The sequence below is a fragment of the Eptesicus fuscus genome, chromosome 6, assembly GCF_027574615.1.
Source record: "Eptesicus fuscus isolate TK198812 chromosome 6, DD_ASM_mEF_20220401, whole genome shotgun sequence".
NCBI lineage: Eukaryota > Metazoa > Chordata > Mammalia > Chiroptera > Vespertilionidae > Eptesicus > Eptesicus fuscus.
This window is the reverse complement of record NC_072478.1, coordinates 87762539-87782514: the sequence shown is the minus strand read 5'-3', so window position 1 is coordinate 87782514 and position 19976 is coordinate 87762539. Positions and strand designations below refer to the sequence as shown.

The window sequence follows — 19976 nt, the reverse complement described above, 5'->3', positions numbered from 1 at the left end:
CTAGGGCGGCGAGAGGAAGAGTAGAGAATTTATTCTTGACCAAGGCAGGAACCTGACCCCCCACCCCAGCCTTCCTTCCAGGCCCAGGGCCAATCCCAACAGGGATATCAGAGGATGGAGACAGCACAGTCACTCAGCGTGAAAAGCATTCCTCTTGGAAATCTCTTTTCCAATCCTCCTCCCAACATCAAAAGAAGTCTCGGTTTGGCGCTAATATGTCTCTGACACTTGCTAATCCCGTAGAAGAGCGACAGGCGGCCAGAGGCAGCGTGTCTCAGCAGAATTTAATCCCGGCTTTGTTTTCACTGGAGCTATTGTTATGGTTGCCCTCTATTCACGGCAACCGATACTGATTCCCCATTTACCACTAGTGAGGGCCTTTCCTTTGTAAATAACTTTGAGTAAAATAGTGAGTAGATGAAAACTCTAAGACTGCGTAATGGTCTTAATTTGCAGGCTTCTCTTTAGCAGTGAGCCGTTTGTAAAACTTCCTGGTTTGCAAAACGCTTGTACAGACAGTTTAGTTTGGTAAACACACTATGAATTAAACATACGCATTCCACTGTCTACACAGACCTCGGTTGAAATATGCCTTGTGTATGACGCCGGCTCTAGCTCTTGTTTTTGGAGTTTTGTAGGAGCTCTGGTACTGACATAAACATTTCTGAGAGTTAAAAATCATGTTTGGATTATAAGGCGGGTGAACGACCCTGCACAGCTCCCATCTGTGTCTCCAGGGCTGGGTCTCTTCCTCCAGATACATTCTTGGGCTCCACACTCCAGATGCAAATTCCTCTAGAGTCAATACTTCGCTATAGTTTTAAATGACACTTGCTTCGAACAAGGCAATGAATGAAGCCAACCGGCCAAGGGAGGGCCTAACTGTGCAGGGGAGATGCAGACAGCAAAGTCCTGACTGAGTACAGGAAGGTGTGCAGGTGGGCCGGCCCCCCTACCCGGTCTGGCGCCCCGGCCCTACCTTCACGTCCTCCACCTTCATGCGCGTGCCCTCCTTGCCCACGAAGATGTCATCGATGTCCACCAGGATGTAGCGGTCCAAAGGCAGCGAGAGGCGCTTGCCGGTGAGGAAGGCCACGGCGTCCACGAAGACGAGCTTGTGCAGCCAGAAGTTGAGGTTGTTGCCGAAGAGCACGCGCTGGATGCCGTCGTGGAGGCCCAGGTCCTGGACCACGGTGGCGTGCAGCGCGGCGGGCAGGCCGGCGTCCGCGCTCAGGTGCGGGATGGACTCGGAGGAGCGCGTCTTGGCCAGCAGCACCGGCTCGTAGGTGGAGTGGTTGGACTGGAACACGGTCCAGTCCTCGCCGGGCAGCACACCCTTCTCCACCTCGCTGGGCCGCGTCACGTAGAGCAGCGGGGACCTGGGGTTGATGCTGCAGTCCTTCAGGCCCAGGTTTGAGTGCAGGAACAGGGGGAAGCCTTTGAGCTGTGCACTCAGCAGGCTGTTCTCGTTGGCCTGCAGTCGGGGTGAGGCAGGGAGGGGGAAACAGAGCCATCATGTCCCGAACCCCAAGGGACCACAGAATCTCAAGTGTGTGATAACAGTAATGTCACTTACCTTCTGGGAGGGGGGGCAGGGAGGGTTGCCACGCCTCTGGCCCTGTGCTAACAGGGCCACATAAACTCAGCTTCACCTGTCACAGTAATACACTAGCTAACATGTATGCTGTCCTTACCGGAGCCAGGCACTGGGTTCAAGCGCTTTGTATGCAGGTTGCTAGTAATCCTCAGTGACCCCCACGATGGAGGCACTGCTGTCATTCCCATTTTACAGATGAGGAGAACGAGGCCCAGAGAGGCTAGGTAACTTGCCCAAAACCACAGAGAGAGAGGTCCATCAGTGAGAGCGTGGACTCTACCAGCAGACTGCCTGCCCTGCGAAAATTATGTAACCTCTCTGCCTCAGTTCCTCTGCTGTAAAATGTGGCTGAGAACTCGGTGAGCAGCCCACGGGGTGGTGGAGAAGATGAGTGTAATGCTGGCAGAAGGGCTTAGAACAGGGCCGGTGGCATTAGTCCTCACATGAGCCTCAGGAGGCGAGGAAACTGGCTTTGAGGGGAGTGCGGCCCTCAGTCACACAGTGGTCAGGAGGAGCCAGTTTGTAGCCGGCAGCTCTCTAGTTCCAGAGCCCATACACCTGACCACCAGGCCCTATTTCCTGGGGGTTTCCAAACTGCTTTGGCCACACAAAGCTTTCTTCAGGAGAAATCTGAGGTGATGCCAGGATAGAGGAGAACAAAGAGGAGGTATCCACTGGGGGTGCAGACACTCCACCCCACAGCTCTCCCAACCCCCATACAACCCCAGCACCCTCAAGGCCACCCCCTCGCAGGAACCCAGCTCCCGGGGTCTGCTGCTGCCCAGCTTCCTGGGGACCTGCAGACAGTACCCTCAACTCCCACTCCCCTCTTCCCTAGGCTCAGAGCCCTGCTCCTACACACCCTCTCTCACCCTTCCAGCCACCAGCCTCTGGATATGCTACAATCTGTCCTTGTCCCTGTGCCATTCTGTCTTCTTGGCCTGGAAAACTTCTGCTCATCCTTCAAAACCCAATGCACATACCCTCTTCTCTGCACTGGCCTTCCTGGGACCATGTTAAAGCCTCAGCTATAGCACGCTTTACCTTGGCTGCTGCATTTATGTTGAGGGTCTCTCTCCCACCAGTCTGTACCCTCTTGAGGGCAGGGGCTTTGTCATTTCCAGCATAGGCTTGACACCCCGTGAGGGTAAACACATATTTGATGAGTAACTGAATTTTTAACAAGAATGAAAGAGGAACAGACAGCTCTCCAGTACCTGGCACATGACAGGTTTCATCTGTTCATTCCATAGCTATTCACCATGCAGACACTGTGTTTAGTGTCAGGGATGCAGTGAGGAAAAACAGACAGGGTCCTTGCCCTCATGAACCTTAAAGTTGAGCAAGGAAGAGAGATAGCAATCAAACCGCAGAAATAAACATAAAACTTCAATGAGGCACGTGTTGCAAGAGGAGGTGCACAGTTCTAGAATAGTAGATGACTGGGCGTAGTCAACCAGGAAAGGCCTCCTGGAGAAAGGGGCTTGAGGAATGAGAAAGCATCTAGAAGGGGAGAGGGAGAGGCCCGGTTCTAAGAACAGCAAGTGCTAAGGCCCTGAGGTAGGAGAGGCTCAGCACAGCCAAGGAATGGCAAGAGTGATCAAGAGAGGAAAGGAGAGGAGACAGACAGGTCAGCTAGAGCCAGACCTGCAGGACCCTGAAGGTTGGAAGTGGCAGTAGGAAGCCATCGAAGACTCCCTCAAAGGGTTTTGAACAGAGAAATGACAGGTTCAATTTGCATTTTAAAAAGACCCACCTGGCTGCTGTGTGCAGACTGAGTGGGGTGGGGCAAAGCAACAGCGGACAAAGGGCACCAGGGAGGCTAGAGAGGGAGGCGGGGTGGTGCCTAGGGCCACCCTGGAGAGCTGGCCAGGTGAGCACTCACCAGGGCACCCGCTGCGCCCCAGGGTAGGGTTGCATCTGCCCACAAGGGTGCCTCTTACTCTCGCCTCATGCAGGAGGGCTTTTTCTAATTCCCACAAAGGCTCTGCAGGCCCTGGCCTGGTAAACCGCGATAGGAGCCGCATTTGATGTTATCAGTTACCAGAGTACCTGCCAACTGCCCACTCTGCCCCAAGCCTCAATGAAGAGCGCCCCACCCTGAGAGGCCACCTCTCCCAACCCGTCTCCCCACCACCCTGTACGCCAGCACTGGTCAAAGAGGAGAACTGCATTCCAGGCCCTGTCCCTCACCGGCTGTGGCCTGGGAGGTCACACTGGACCACAGGCACTGGGGGATCCCATTTCAAAGCCCCGACCCTGAGCTGACTGCCAGGCGCTGGCAGCTCAGCCAGCTGCCCAGCTGGAAGACACTGAAGAAGGGAAAAAGCCAAGTTGCTGACGGTCCACTCTGTCGGCAATGAAAGGAACCAGCTGGGAAGGGAATGGAGAGTAAGCCTCGGCATCAGAGAGACTGACCCCCAGGGCAGGCCTTGCCCGCAGGAGGGGCACCCCTCCTGTCCCTCAGCACTAGAGACCCACTCAGGAGACACCAAATCTTCCAATGAGGTCATCCAGGCAGCGGAAGGAAGCTCTGGTCCAGGCGCTGGGAAGCCCAGTACAGACTTAGTGACTAGCTGATGACCTTGAGAACTGCATGTGTCCTCTCCAGGCCTCGGGTCAGCTTGTTCTGGGTTAGAAGCCAGGAGTGTGGTTGTCAAATCTTGGCTCTGACTTACTGGCTGTGTCATCCTAGAAAGCCATTTAACTTTCAAAAAAATACGTTTCTATTGATTTTAGAGAGAGAGAAGAAGGGGGAGGGAAAGAGAAACATTGATGAGAGAGAAACATCTATCGGCTGCCTGCTGCACTTCCCCTACTGGGAATCGAGCCCGAAACCTGGGTATATGCCCTGACCAGGAATTGAACCAGCGACTTCTCAGTGCATGGGACAACGCTTAACCAATGGCGCTACACCATCCAGGCCATTTAACTTACTTCCTTACCTGTAAAGGAAGTGTCTGCTTCACAGGGCAGTTGTGAGAGTTATGCATAGTAAGGCAAGCAAAGCAATGAACTCAGTGTCTGGCACATAGTAAGTGTGCAAAAAAAAAAAAAAAAAAAAAAAGGTCGGGTAGCCCTTGTCCGTCCCAGGAACTGGGGCTACCGGTGAAGACCTGCTCCACCCTTAAGGACCTCACGTGAGCACAGGACTCAGAGACATAAGACTCAGTGCTACCACCAGCTGTTTGCCAGACACAGAAACGACAAAGCATGACAGCTGCCATTTACTGGGCGGCTGCAGGCACCAGGCACTGTGCTAGTGTTCCCACCCCGTCTTGCTCTATCTTCAACATGGCCCAGTGAGGCAGGAGCTGTGATTGGCTCCACTTTACAGATGGCTTGAGTAGTACCCTGTCCAAGGTCACTCTGCTTTTAAGTGACAATAAGATCTAATCAAGGGTCTGGACGTTTTTGCCCTTGCTCTCATGCTGAACTGGGAATGCAGCACCAGTGGGAATTGGAAAACGAGTCTCCAGATCCCTGGGGTCCACAAACCATCTGGGTTTGGCCAACCCAATGCACAGTGCTGAAGGTGGCCTTGCAGAAAGAGCCCCCAAAATGTATATCTTGACCACCAGAGGGCGCCAGTAAGAGTAGAAAGTCACAGGTCTCTGCTCAAAACCAAGTGGGGGTCTCCTGTTATGCAATAGGGTAGGAAGAGCAGGAAGACCTGGAATTGCCACTGACCCTACTAAGCATGTCCCTGCCCCTCCCAGGGCCTCATGTTCATCTGTAGAGAAAGGACTGGGGCTAGATGGGGTCCAAGTTCTCAGCTGTACCAACTGTGCCCAAGGACAATAGTCCACTGCCTGGTTTCCAGAGACTGGGAGCTCTGTGCACTGCATGTGGCCTCTGATGCAAATTCTACTAAATAAATCGTCTGAGGTTCCTGAACTCACTGCATGATGGCTATGACTGAGGCCTATAGAGCCAGACGCCTGGGTCCAAACCCTAGATCTGTACTCACTGGAGGTGGGAGCATGGGCACATTTCTTCACCCCTCTTTGCCTCTATCTCCTTCCTCTTAAATCAGGATGGCATCTACCTGGCTTGGAGGATGGTTTATGAGGTTCAATGAGTTAATGCATGTAAAGCATATAGGACAGGCAGGGCATGGCTCTGGGTGAGCACTCAATAAACGTCAGGCCTGGGGCTCTGACTCGATCTTAATGAAGTTCATGGAGGGAAAGGGAACAGAGTCCAGGAGAAAAGAAGAAACAGACAATGAAGAGAGTCTGACTTTATGCCACTATAAAGCCATAAACCAGGTCAGCATTTCCCGGAGGGTGATCTGTGAGGTAAAGGGCTTTGTGATCAAGCCAGTTGGGGAACAAATCTCACCAGGTTGCTCTACTGCAGGACTTCTAAGAGCCTTCGATTCCTTGGCCCACAAAACCTCAATTGGTGGCAGAGCATCCTGCTGCATTAAGGCATGTAAGGACACGCTGTGGGAAACCTGTCATGACACCAGGCTCCTCCCGGCACAGGGCCAGTGCACGGGGGAGTCCACGAACGTGTGGGGATGAATCGTCATCCCACAGTGGGCATGGGCCACTTCTGAGCCACCTCCTGCTCCCCTCCCTGCTCATGCCAAGCAAGAGCCTGCTTCAGGACCCATGCACTTACCCTCCCCTCTTCCGGGAAGGCCCCTGGCACAGAGCCACACAACTCCTTCCCTCACCTCCTTCCAGTCACTATATCAAAAACAGCCTCAACCGCCATACCCATCGCCCACTGTGCCCTTGGCCTGCTTGATTTCTTTTTGAAGGCATCACCACCTGCCACAGGGTGTGTGTATTTGTTCACTGTCTGTCACCCACCCCTCTCCATGGCACTGCAATGTCGGCTCCGTGACAGCAGGGACCTTGCACATTTGATCACCACTGTGCCCCAGTGCACAGCACGGGGCCTCGGACATGCTAGTGCTCAGTAAGTACTGACTCAATTAAGGAACAAATGCCCCCAAGCACCCGGCTAGTCCCAACCAAAGTTTGCTTTCCTCTGGCGGGTCAAAGTTCCTTGGCCAGAGCCTCTGGATGTCCATCCAGCTGTCCCCAACCTCCCCCTCCCCAAGGACAGCTTCTCCATGACGCTGTCAACAAGGACTCTGATCCCAGCAGTCATTCTGGGTGCCCCACGAGCCCAGAACAGCTGGTCTGCCCACTGGGACTTCTTTTTTCCCTTTCTCCCAATGCAAAATGGCTCCAATTCAGGAGGTGCATAAACCCCACACTCCACCCAGCCCAGAGGGAAGAGCCTGTGAGCCAGAGCCCAAACTGTCTAAGTCTCGGTTCAAATCCTGGCTCTCCCACTTATAGGCTACACGGACACATACACATAACCTAACCCTCCTGAGCCTTGGTTTGCTCATCTGCAAAATGGGGACGACATTCCCCATCCCTCAGGTTGCCACGACAGGTTTTGAGGGACCTAGCAGAGCATATCCTCTCCTACCTCCCACCCATCCCTGGGGCCTCCTTCAGGCAAGTACCTGCTATATGCCAAGTCCCAGGCATGGCAGGCAATCCCCCTGCCATGTGCTCCTAATAAAAGCTAATCCTTAAAAAGCACCTACTAGGCACCAGGCACAGTGTGCCCCAAGTGCCTTAAATACACTCGCCTATTTAACCTTCACAGAAATCCTGGGAGGCAGGTGCTACCATGACACCCATTTTACAGATAAGAAAGGCACTCAGCTAACAAGTGTGGAGATGGGATTCAAACTTAGCTGGAGCTCTGAACTGCTTGGGGACCCTGCCCCCTGCGTACCTTGAAGAAGCCGATGATGCCCACGCCGTAGGCCACACAGTACTTGTCCAGCAGCTCCCGGTTCCAGGCGTCCAGGTTCACGTACTTGAGGATGTTCTCATAGATGATGAGGGCGAAGCGGCCACGGCCCTTGTCAGTGAGTGTGGGCATATCCCCCTTGCCCGGTGCAATCTCTGTGCGGTACTTGAAGCGGCTCGACTCCAGGATGGCCACCACCTCCTGGCCCAGCTGTGAGTAGAGGCTCTCCACAAACACCAGCACCAGCGGGTCCGTGCGGGAAGGGGCGGCCGCCTGCACGGGCTTGAGCGGCAGCAGGCGGCTGGGGGCAACAGGTGGCGGGTCCCCACAGTCAGGCTCGGGGGCGTCTGCCGAGGGCTCCAGGCCCCGCTTCCAGCCATATAGGTAGTAGGCGGAGACAAAAACGCTGAACACGCAGAAGACAAACAGCAGGAAAAAGATGGCCTGTGGGGACACATGCCGACACAGCCTGCGGAGGCGCGCCAGGGTGGGCATCCTGGTCCCTGAGACCTCGGCCACCGGAGGCCCGGCCTGCCCTGGCCACCCCGAGGCCCCACGCAGAAGGAGACACCGGAGTTGTCCACGGGCCAACAAATTCACAGACAGTTAGCAAGCGAGGCCCTCGGCGGGCAGTAGGAGTGGAGGATCCGGGCCGCCGGCCCTTCCTCCCAGCCAGGGGCACAGTCCGCAGGCTGGTTGTGCTCCTTCCTTCCTCCTCGCCCCTTTATGTCACCATGGCAAACCCCCACGTGGTCCTGTGCACAGCAGAAGTACCCCAGGGCGTCAGGGCCTCCTGGGGGGGCCCGGCAGCGGGCAGGAACACACTGGGCAGGCCCGGGGATGCCACATGCTGCTGGCTGGGCGGGGCCCCCGGGGCCAAGGCTGTGGAGAGAAGTCAGAAAGTGCAGAGTCAGAGTGTGGGCTTTGGGGGTCCACTGATGGTGGATGCACAGGACCTGACGTAGGCAGGCCCAAGGTCAAGTACTGCTGCCTAACCTGGCTGAATGGTCTGCGAGAGCTCCTTAATCTCTCGGAGCGTCAGTTTCCCCATGTGTGAAACGGGAGGCTGGTGGTACCCAGCTCACAAGGCAGGCTGGGGGATTAAGTCCAACAAGGTGTGTACATGACTGACAGCAGCACCCAGCATCTGGGGTCTACAATGGCAGTTGCTATTTGTTATAGTTATCAGAGTCAGAGACCAGACCAAGAAAACTCCAGGAGAGGGAAGAAGGGACACAATGGACACTTCCCAGGCCTTGGAGCTAGAGGTGGAATTCTAAATCACACTCGAACACCACGTCCTTTCTCTCTCTCTCTCTCTCTCTCTCTCTCTCTCTCTCTCTCTCAATTACCTGCAGTGCTTCCCCCCTCCCCCATTTCTCTCTGAATGGGCCCAGCAGCCCATCCGACAGATGAAGAGACTGAGGCTCAGGCAGAGCAGCCAAACCAGGGCTGAGGCAGGCGGCTGAGCTGTGCTGGAAGGGCCCTCACAAGCATCAGTGCCTCATCTGTGAGATCAGCACCGGGGCCGCAGGGCCGGGGCTGAGGGAGGACTGAGTCCATCAGCCCAGGAGCTTGGCACCAGCAATACTTAAGAAACGGCAGCTGTCACTGTTTGCCCCAACGCCACCGGCATCTTTCATCCTCAGGGCTCATGCCACACAGGCACACACACCAGGACCCCGAGTGTGTTGAGGGAAGGCGGGCAGGGCCCCAGGCAGCCAGAACCTGGGTCCCAGTCTCCCCCTCAGCCAACCCCTGACAGGTATGCTGCTTGTATGGGTTTCTCTGGAGAGTTGATGAGACCACCCACCCATACTAAGGCCCCAATTCCATCACCCCAAATAGCACTCCCACACACACAGCCCTCTACTCGCCCTTCAACATGAGTGGAAGCAGCTGCTGAAGGCTAGCAGGAGAGCTCCCCAGGGTGATGGGGGTCGGGACAGGGACAGAGGTGCTGGTGCAGCTGGGGAGGGAATGTAAGCCTAAGACATAGACTTAGGGGTGAATATCCTCAAAGTCTCCCCCCCCCCAGATCCAAGGCAATCCAGGGTGTTCCACATGGGTACGACATGGCATGCCAGAGAACTTCCAAGAACTCATACTAGGAACTTATCCTTAATGGAAAGGCGTATAAAGATTTCCCTGCAAAAATACACCCCCAGTGGTATTTATAACAGCAAAAGATGCCGTTTACAAAAGCAAATGCCCAACAACGGGGGACTGTCTTTGGCAATTACAGCGCAAGCATGTGATGGCATCCCAGGCAGCCATTTACAAGACGTCAAAGAACATTAACTGACACAGCAATAGAATTACCATACAGATTGTTAAAGTGGAAAACTTGTATAAAACAGTATGCATTGTCATATTTTGGGTAAAAAATTTTATGCATAGGCCAGAAACTTGTACTAAATCTAAAAAAATGTTAACAATGATTATCTCGGAGGGGTTTTTATTTTCTTCCTTTTGTTCGTTTCCTAAATTTCCTATAATAATCATTTGTTATTTTTGTGAAAATAAGAAAATAAATGTTTTCAAAAGATATGCTCATAGACTGACAGATCTCAGGGGGAAGGGAGGAGAGGGGTTGGGAAGAGATGAACCAAAGCTCTTCTATGCATATATGCATAGCCCATGGACGCAGACAATAGTGAGCTGAAGGCCTGGGGTGGGGCTGCAGCTGGGTGGAGGAGGGCAAAGGGGGAGAATAGGGGGACATCTGTAATATTCTCAACAACAACAACAATAAAGGTGTGCTCAGAAGCAAGGGGAGGACACGTCTCAGTCACCAAGTCTGCTCCCAGTTCTGTCATAATGTGCTGTGTGACCCCGAGCACAACCTGCCCCGCCCTCTCTGGGCTTCCTGTCTATTAGAGAGGGGTTTGGGCCAGATGATTTCTGGGGGCTCTTTCACCGCTGATAGTCTACAATTCAGTCCCTACTATGTGCCAGCACCATGGGGAACCCAAGGCCACCACGGCAGCAGGCACCTATAAGGCCGTGGGGAAGGGAAGGTGTTTGAGAGACCTGAAGGCCACCAACGTCCCTGGAGGGAGGGGACCGAGGAAGGCTTCAGGGAAGAAGTGGTACCTGAGCTGACCAGCAGGACAAGTAAGCGCTGACCAGGGGTAGGAAGAGGGAGGGGCACATACCACACGCAGCTGGAAGTTGAGATAGTGTGTGGGCTTTCCAGGGCCTCAGACGTTCCAGCTGACAGCAGGCAAAAGGGACAAGTTTCCTGGGTGGAGTCAGGAGGGCCGAGGCGACTGGTCCTGTGTATACCTAGGGTGCACCTGTGTCCTACTGCCACTGATAAGGGCAGCCCTCTGCCCTGCGATCCCAGTGAGCCCCACCCCTCGGCCCGGGGCCAGGACAGACCTGTGGGGGAGGGAGAGCTGCTCCAATGGCGCCCTGCTTGCCACTGAGGCATGAGGCCACCCACCCTCACTTCCCTTGCAGGCTTGGCGCTGTGGGCACTGGCCCTCGGTCTACTGCACCAACAGCGTGTGTGGTAATGATGCAATCAGCAGCGTCTCAGACATCTGGGGGACACAGACCCTTGTGGGAATCAGATAACATTTTTCCATCAAAAAATATGCACATGCCCTGGAAAATGCTGTAATGATTTCAAGAAGTCCAGACCCTGTGACCCCAAACCCATCCGTGGACCTAAAGCCCTACGCTAATAGAGCCAGGCACCTCCGTTCAAACCCAAGCCCGCCACCCAGTACTTGTGGAATCCTGGCCAAGTTAACTTTTCTGTGCCCCATTTCCTGATCTGGAAAAGAGAAAAACTTGACATACTTCCCAGAGTATGTCAATTTTCCCGTTGTGAAAATTAAGTGAGTTGATCCATATAAAGTGCTCAGAGCCATGCCTGATGCACAGCGCGGAGGGTCAGCTGCTATGATCATGCCTGTTGTTTATTTCAAATACTCATCATGTGGACAATAACTGAGCCTACGAACACTGCAAAGCTCTGCGTGCTCCCTCTGAATCCCCATTTGCAGAGGCTGTGGCCTTTCCCAGGAACTAGATGGTTGGGCAGGGAGGGGCCAGAAGGTTAGAGGCCAGGAGGCTAGGGAGAAGGCCATGGTACAGCCCAGCCCAGCCCAGGCTAGAGAGAGGGTAAAGGAAGCAAGAAAATGTGCCCACCAGCCTGTCCCCAGAGAAGTCCAAGTACCTGGGGTGGGGGTGGGAGGAGCCAGGAGCTTTGTGAATAACCACTGGTCTCCAGCCAGCTGGTCTCCAGCACTACCCCCCATCCCCCCACACCGCACCCCTTCACAGGTCTGACCCCAGTCATTCAAGGCCTTCATCCAATAGCCTGTGTGCCAGAACCCCGGACTCCAGGGATGGGGAGCTGGAGGGTTTCTAATCCCCCTTGGAGCCACCAAAGCCTCAAAGACAGCTGGGGACTGAGGCCTCAACAACCCCTACTGTCCAGGGCCCGGACTCTGCCTGGGCCCTGCTGACATCACCAGACAAACTGCAGCCTCGCCCAACCAGTCACCAATCCTGGTCAAGCATTTAGGCCTTTCTAATGACGTTCCCATTGCCTGGAATGCCTCCCCTACCCCTGGGACACTTATTCATCCTTCAAGACCCCAGTTCCAATGTCATCACCTCTCTGAAGTCATCCCCACGCACCGTGACCCCTCCTGCCCCCGGGGGGTCCCATTCCTCAGGCTTCCCACCCATCCCCACTCCACAGCCAAGGCTGAAAACCAGGCCCTCAGGCCAGAACAGGATGCAGATGTGTGCCCTTTGACCTGCACAACATTTTTCTTTAATTTGAGATTAGTTATCCACATTTTAAAATCAGGAGATTTCACACAACTTCTAGGTTGCCTTTAAAACGAGCACGTTCTAGTGACACGGGGCACGCATCCCGACTGGCCACCATCAGCGGAGGCACTTACAGCACCTGCCTCGGGTAGGCTGGCCATGTGTTCCCCCATCAACATAGTGCCACAGGCACCTTCCTTCCCTCCTTTGGCTTCCTGCCCAGTCCCTGAGTGCACCTGAGTGTGTGGTCCATACAGAGTAGACTCGGGGCGTTTCCACTAACAGCTCTGCACTCTGTAGCCTGCAGGTCCCGGGGCTGGACCAGGACTTCCTGACCTCTGCGCGGGCAGGCCCTGCCTGGCAGCTGGCACACAGAGGGCCTCCCCAAATACCAATTTCCTTTCTTCCCCTTCCCCATATGCCTGGGTGCCCTGTAGGGCAGGAATAGGTCTGATTTACTCTGGAAGCTCCCAAGACTTTCCCAGGCATAGGTGCTTACTGAGTACTCAGGACATGAATAAATGAGCAGCTGTTGTTATCCCCCCCTTAAATAAATTCACTATTTATTTAAGAGGCTGAGGCTTCAAGGTGAAGTGATTTGCCACAGTCACATAGGAAACTGCTAAGTCTTGACTCAAAATCTTGTCATTCCTCCATGACACTCAGAGGTTTCTATAATAATTAAAAAAAAAAAAACCATTATAATTAACACCATTGTTATTTTTACTGCTTCCATGTATTGAGCATTTACCATGAGCCGGGCCCTGTGCTAAGCCCTTTTACAACTAATACTGACATTATTCACATTTACAACTGAGAAAAAATGAGGCTCAGAGAGATTAAGTCACTTGCCCAGAATCGCACAGCTAGTCAGAGGCAGAGCTGAAATCTGAATCCAGACCCCATGAGAGGGGGTCCCGAGTCTGCAGGGAAACCTTGGCTGGGATGGGAGGACAGCATGAGGGGGCTGCAGGCACAGAGGCCTCTAGCCCTCAGCCAGGCTCCCACTGTGCTCTCCCAGCCCTAGGTCCAGCTTTCCCTGCCAAGGTGCTGGGGATAATGAATGAGATGCTCTGGTTGTCATGGAGATACCATGGCAACGCCGCACTTTCGGGAAATACCACGGTAACTGTGGCCATTGCTTGGGAGTTGAAAGTCACTCTCTGCCCCACTCCCTATTCTGAAATGCTCTGGTTCCCCATAATCCTCTCTAGGGCCCAGACAGAAAGGAGGCAGAGTTATGGGCCTTCCCAGAGACCAAGCGGTCCAGAGATCAGGTCTGGGGAGGGGTCCAGCTCCGCCCTGGATGGACAGGTGGGCTCAGCAAGTGCAACCAAGAGCTCCCTGAGACTGAGCTTCTTGTGCCTTCACGGTGACATGCACCTGTACATAACTTGCATATACTTGGTGCCTACCATGTGCAGTGGGCCTCCTGTGAAGGTCTGTATGCCTCATGCTGTTTTACCCCAACAATCTGAGAGGCAGCAGTGGCTGTCGGTACGGCAGTTAAGGGCTCAGCGTGGAGCCAGCCCGCCAGGGCTTGAATCTGGCCTCCATTATTTACTAACCTTGTGACCTTTGAGCAAATCACTCAACCTCTTTGAGCCTCAGTTTCCCCAAGTGTAAAATGGGGTTTATACTACTTATCTATACGCTGCCAAGACTAAGAGAGATGACAGCTAAGTGCCTGGCACACAGTGATATAGATTAAGAAACATTATCCATTTAGCAGACTTGGAAACTGAGGTTCAGGAAGGAACTGGCCCAAGGCCACATATCCAATTAATAGTGAATCCAGAAAGCGAGGAAGGGAGGCCAGCTCTGGGAGTACGCTGGGAGTCAGGGACAAGCAGATGACCGCTCCCTGTTCCCTCCTCTGTACCTACTGAGCACCACTAGGGGCACGCATGGCCCTGGGCACTGAAGATGCAGGCCTGTGGGCTGAGGCTTTGTCTCTGCTGTGATGCTGCTGCGGGATGAATGAAGGCCCTCACAGCTCCGCATGCTCACCCAGCCCAGATCTGATTTCTTGCCTGCGTTACACCTGACAAATGTTCCCGATATCTCCCACACTCACATGCACACGAAAGCACAGGAAAACTCTTATGATGCTTACATGTTCACATGGTGCCAACACAGGCATCTGGGCCACAGGCACAAGAATAGGGTGGGGAGTTGAGAGGAGGGGCAGGACGACACCTATAAAGAGGCTCAAAGGTATGTGAATGGCTGGCAGCGTGGCTCAGTGATTGAGCTTTGACCTATGAACCAGGAGGTCATGGTTCGATTCCAGTCATGGCACATGCCTATGTTGTGGACTCCATCCCCAGTGTGGGGCATATAGGAGGCAGCTGATCAATGATTCTCTCTCATCAGTGATGTTTCTATCTCTCTCTCCTCTCCCTTCCTCTCTGAAATAAATAAAGGTATATATTTTTAAAAAGCATGTGAATGGCCACTGGGCTTGGGGGCGGAGGAGGGATGGTTGCAGTCCAGGTTTTGATAGTCCCACAAGCAATCCCAGAAACTCCCCAAAGCTGACCCGGCCCCTCCCAGCACAGTCACCTCACCACCCACTGCCCAGACACACCCCACAGCCACCAAACTCCACCAGCCACCCTGCCCCAGCCTACCCCATCCACATGTATAGCACAGCCGAGAAAATACTCCACATTTGCTTCCCAGCTGTGCAGGAGTTTCTCAGCTCAATCGCACCCCTGGGAGGCCCACACCAGAAGCAAATCCCTCCTCTGCTGGAATTGGATGCACACCCCATCCCCCACAGCCCTGCAGTGCTGCCTGGCTCCGGGCCGAGCTGCTGCCCATCAGCCACCCTGGAGTCCAAGGCCACCACCAAGGGACTGTTGCAGTCTAGCTCAGTCTCAAGGCCAAGGAGTGTGCAGTGCACCTTGCAGTGAGCACCCGGGGACACTGAGGCCCAGAGAGAGAAAAGGACCCCTGGGGATGCACCTGCTAGGCCTAACCAACCCCCCACCTTGGTTCATTTTCTTGTCCAAGAAAACCCTGCCCATCCCCCTCTCGGGCCAGCCTTAGCGGGAGGTGGGACTCTGCCAGCTGTGGCTTTCAAGTCCTCGAGGAGCTCCCCTGCTCTGCATCCCACCGTGCAATACCAGATTCACTGCCAGTTGTCAGCTGCTCTTACAACTAGAACACTGGTCCGCAACTTCACAAGAAGCAGTGGTCCAAGGCAGAAGTGGCCTCCTACCCATGGTCGGCACCCCTGAGCTATGTGCCCTTGCCTGCTACCTTCCCCTTTTGAATCTGCTATGAGGCATCTCCGAGCTGAATGCATTAATAATACAAATTTCCATTTATTGGACAGGATATGCCTGTCTGAGTGCTATTATTTAACCCTTAGGACAACACCGTCACCTACTTTCCACTCATCTCACAGACGAGGAAACTGAGGCCCAGAGGGGGCCCCTGAGTTACCTCAGCACACAGAGCTAATGAGGGGGTGATGGGGAATCTCAGTACAGAGCCACCGAGCCCATCATCCTTCAAATCCCGGGTCCTCTGTGTTCACCCAGGACATCCCACTCTCTGGGCCCTTTGAATGGTGCTTTTTCTGTTTTTGTTTTCATCCATTTTATGTGTATTTTAACTTAAAAGCAGACTCTAATGAGCCTTCTTGGAAGCAGACCCATAAATCATCCATCAATGTACAAGCAAACAAAGCATAAAACCCTGGTTCACTCCCAGGTTCTCAACCCGGTTGTTGTGGGTTCCCTGGCAGGGACTGCCCAGCAGAAACCTCAGGAACGTAGACCTGCTTGTGGAAAATTTGTCTTTCTTCCAACAGGGCCTGAGAGTTTACCTTTGCACCAGCTCTGAGGAAAGGGCTTACGGAGCAAACAAACAAGTCAGATTGCGGGGGGGGGGGGGGGGGGGAGGGGGGGGCGGAGGCGGGGGGGGCACGGAATGGGGAACAAGAAAATCAGGACCAGCTGCCCTCCTGTCCCAAGGTCAGGCTCCAGGCCCCTGAAGCTCCCAGCGCAGACCCAGATGGGCAGGCCCACCCCAGGGCATGATCCTCATGAGCCCATTCAGCTTCCCAGAATCGGGCTCCATCCTCCCAACCCCCAAATCCACTTGCAACAGTCAAATCCATCCCTATTTTTCTTAGGCTCAGATCACAGGCACTCAAAAAGACTAGAGTGATATTTCTTTGCAAATACCATAACCTCCCTGGCTGACAGCAGCCGGCAGTGACTGAGCTCCTGGTAACTCACCAGCCCCACACCCGGCTGTGCTGAGAGCTTTCCCTGAATTATCACACCCAATCCTCACATCCTGAGAGGTGGTATCACTGACATGTGCACTTCACAGATGAGAAAACCTAGGCTCAGAGAGAGTAAGCAACTGACTGAAGGTCACACAGCTCGGCAGAGGTGGAGCTAAGAGCCCAAGCCAGCCCACGTAGAGCCCCTGCTTGTGACCTCTATAGGGTCCTGCTAGCCACCATTCCACACCTTCTTGAGCCAGGTCTTCAGCCCAAAGCATATCCAGAGAGAGGCTTTCTGCGGGCGGCTGGCCCCAGCTGCCTAAACGTAGGCTAACCCAGGAGAATCTGCAACGGGAAAGCCGTTACTGGCAGAAGAGCCAGCACAGGTCCCAGAGAGGCAGGACCTCAGCTAGGGGGTCCCTACCTTCTACATCAGGGGCCTCTGTCATCCCAGGCAGGAACCCCACATGAGAAAGGGGGACTGCCTCCATGCCCCCAGGAAGAGGCCTCCTGCTAAGGAAGAGGAAAGAGAGGCAGGAGTGAAGCTCAGAAGCAGATCTCAGCTAACCACCGACAGGAAGGACAATGGTGACGGACAACCTCACGGTCTGCTGCATGCGAGGTACTGCAGCGAACACGGCCGGCGTGCCCTCGTTTATTCGTCACGGGTTCCCAGTGAAGTAGAAACATGTTTATCATGCCCTGAGCTTCTCCCCTGGCTGCCACCCCCGCAGAGGAGCAGGGAAAGGCCAGTCAAGGCCAGCCCCTGCCCTCCCACATGCCCACCCCACATCGCCAGGTGCCCCATGAGAAATTCCAAGGAGCAGGCATATCTGGGGAACCTCCATCTCGTGGACGCGGAAGCCAAAACCCATGTGGGCCCGAAGTCCACATCAGCATCCCAGCGCCTCTGTGCCTCTGGGCTTGGCCTTCCCTTTCTCTGTGCTTCTGTTTCTTCAACTGGACAATGAGGGGAGCGAACCAGGTGGGAAGCTGATGACCTCCTGGGGACAGAAGCCTTCGAGAATATACTGAGGGCTGCTACTGGACTCTCACCCACATTCTACAAAATTCAGGGCGGCTCTGACTGGCCCCCACATTAAGAACATGGAAACCCTCTAGGGGCCCTGCGGGCTTTGATGAGCCGTGGCTCTCAAGGTCTAGACAGGACTGAAGCCACAAACGTGACACATGAGCACCCTGGAACCTCACCATTCCAGCTCCCCATGGCCCTGCGGTAAATCTTTAACTCTCAGACCTGTCGGCTTCAGGTGGATTTGCGGGCTTGCCAAGCTGTCAGAAATCGCAAGAGAAACTGATCCCTTCCTTCCTTCCTTCCCACACCTCCTTCCCCTCCATCAGGAGCTGCCGGCCAGTCCTGCAGCGACCCCAGGGGCTGGGACACTGAAGGAACCTGCTTCTGGTCCTGAAGGCAGACAGGACCCAGCGCCAGGCTCCGGGGCCAGCCAACCCCCTCCTCTGCACCCTGGGCCCCTCTTGCGTGGGTATGAACACGCACACGCCGCATGCACACATACATCCAGACAGACCTGGGAGGGCTGGAAAGCAGGGAGGGCACTAGGGGCCATGGTCAGAGGGTACAGGGAGCCCAGGGAGAGAATGACAAGACCCACCGGAGCTCCAGGCAGCAGCTGCTTTACTGCACCCCGTCCTCTCAATGGCTCCACTCCTCACTTAAAACGCCGCACCTAATCCCAGAGCCAGGACAAATGGCATTACAGTCAGCCAGTCCCCTCCCCGGGAGGGAGGGGGTGGCCCCAGGGCACCCTGAGCCACCAACCATGTTCCCGGAAGCCTTCAGCACCCCACCCCCACCATGTCTCTGGTCAGAGGCCACCAGCCCCTACCTACTGGACCTCAGCCCAATTCCGTCCCCGGCCCAGGGATCCCCCCAGACGGCAGGGACCCCTGCTTTAGGTGCCTCCCACGGAAGAAGAGAAAGCATGTCCCTGACCCTTATGCTTCTGGCCCCACTCAGGAACGGTGACAGCCAGGAGCGGAGGAGCCCTCGCTGGCAGCAAGCGTAGCTGCTTGCAGTTCTGCCTGACCTCCTATGTGATCTTAAGCAAGGCCCTCCCCTGCTCCAGGCCTCAGTTTCCCCACCTGTCCTGAGAAGAGGAAGAAGAAAGACTGATATGCTCAGGTGGGGTCAGCTGGTGGTCAAAGCGGCTGTGGCGTTGGCTTTTGGCCCTTCCCATCGCCCCGGCCTGCCGGGAGGAAGCCGGTGACTGCCAGAGTGTCAGGTGCTAGAGTGAGGAGGGCCTCACGGAGCCCAGAAAGAAGCGACCTGGCCACACAGGCAGCTGGAACGGGGCCCGGCTGGCCTGGGCTCACTTCCCGGCAGCAAACATGGAAGAGCGTCCACCCGCCAGGGTTTTTGCCTTTTTAGCGACACCAAGGAAAGCACAAGGCAACCTGCTAATGACATAATTTGAGGCCTCAAGAGCAGAAATAGAGAAAAAAGATGGTGTGCTGGCATGCATGGGGCTTGGGGATGGAGACTGGGCAGACCGTCCACGGCCCCTCCTGTCACCCCAGGAGGGGGGCCTATGATGCTGCCAGCCCCAGGTAAATCCCAGGCACCCCTGCAGGGAAGAGCCGTCCCGGCCACCTCTTAACAAGTCACCTGAGGCCTGGTGGTGGTGGTGATGGGCAGACTGGCCCAGGGGGATACATCACAACCAGGCTGCCTGCCAGACAGAACTGAAAGGCTCCAGGCCCTGTGGCCAGAGGGGAGGGCAGCCAGGTTCTCGGGGGCTCCAAGGAGGGAGAGAAAGCTTTGAGGCACTTGAGCTGCAGAAGCCCCTAATCTTCTGAGGCCTGACCGGCATAACATGGGGCCTGCTGAGACCCAAGGCCCACATGAAAGTGGCCTCGTCCCTCCAGACTTGCTGGGGCTTGTCGCCGCGACAAGAGCCCCCGCCAACACACCTCGGTGGCGAGGGGCTCAATATGCTCACACAGAGGCGCAGCTGGCAGGGAAGGGAGCAGGAGGGGACAGGCAGGCCTCGCTTTCTCTGGAGCAGACGCAGCGAGAGAGAAGAGACACAGCAAACCGCGCCGTGACCTATATATCACAGGCTCCTTTTACGGGGACCCAGGGGGTCTCAGTGAGACTCTAGAAGGTGCCTCACAAGGCTCCCCACACTCCCAAGGCTCAGGAGACCAGAGTTCTGGTCCTAGACCTCTAGGTGAGCCCAGTGAGGCAGCAGGCGCTCGGTCAGGAGGCACCCCCTCAGGTGCTGGTGTGCCCCTGGCAACACTGGGAGGGAGCGCCACCTCCCCGCGCGCCTGAGTCAACACTCCTTCAAGCTGGCTCTGGGGGCCTCACTTGCCTCACCTAGCCCCAGCCTTGCCTGTGACCTCAGGCACCTCAGGCAAGCCTCGGCTCCGTTCTGGGCCTTCTTTGCTCACCTGTAAGATGGAATAACGCCAGGTGGCTCCAAGGGCCCTCCTAACTCTAAGCTGGGCGGTTCTGTAGGGATCATAACTGACCTCCACAGCTCACCCCAGAAACGGGCACAATGA

At 55.1% G+C, this 19976-nt stretch overlaps 1 protein-coding gene across 2 annotated transcripts in view; it reads right to left on the bottom strand.

The window, feature by feature from the left end:
• Positions 1 to 19976, bottom strand: part of NDST1 (N-deacetylase and N-sulfotransferase 1) — a 52408-nt gene that overhangs the window by 16947 nt on the left and 15485 nt on the right. For both annotated transcript variants that reach the window (XM_054718040.1, XM_054718041.1), the window contains exons 3-4: positions 7370 to 8269; positions 980 to 1474 (exon numbers count right to left, since the gene is read on the bottom strand). In XM_054718040.1, coding sequence (XP_054574015.1) covers positions 980 to 1474; positions 7370 to 7882 — 1008 coding nt within the window. In that variant the 5' untranslated portion in view covers positions 7883 to 8269. The remainder of the gene's footprint in view (positions 1 to 979; positions 1475 to 7369; positions 8270 to 19976) is intronic.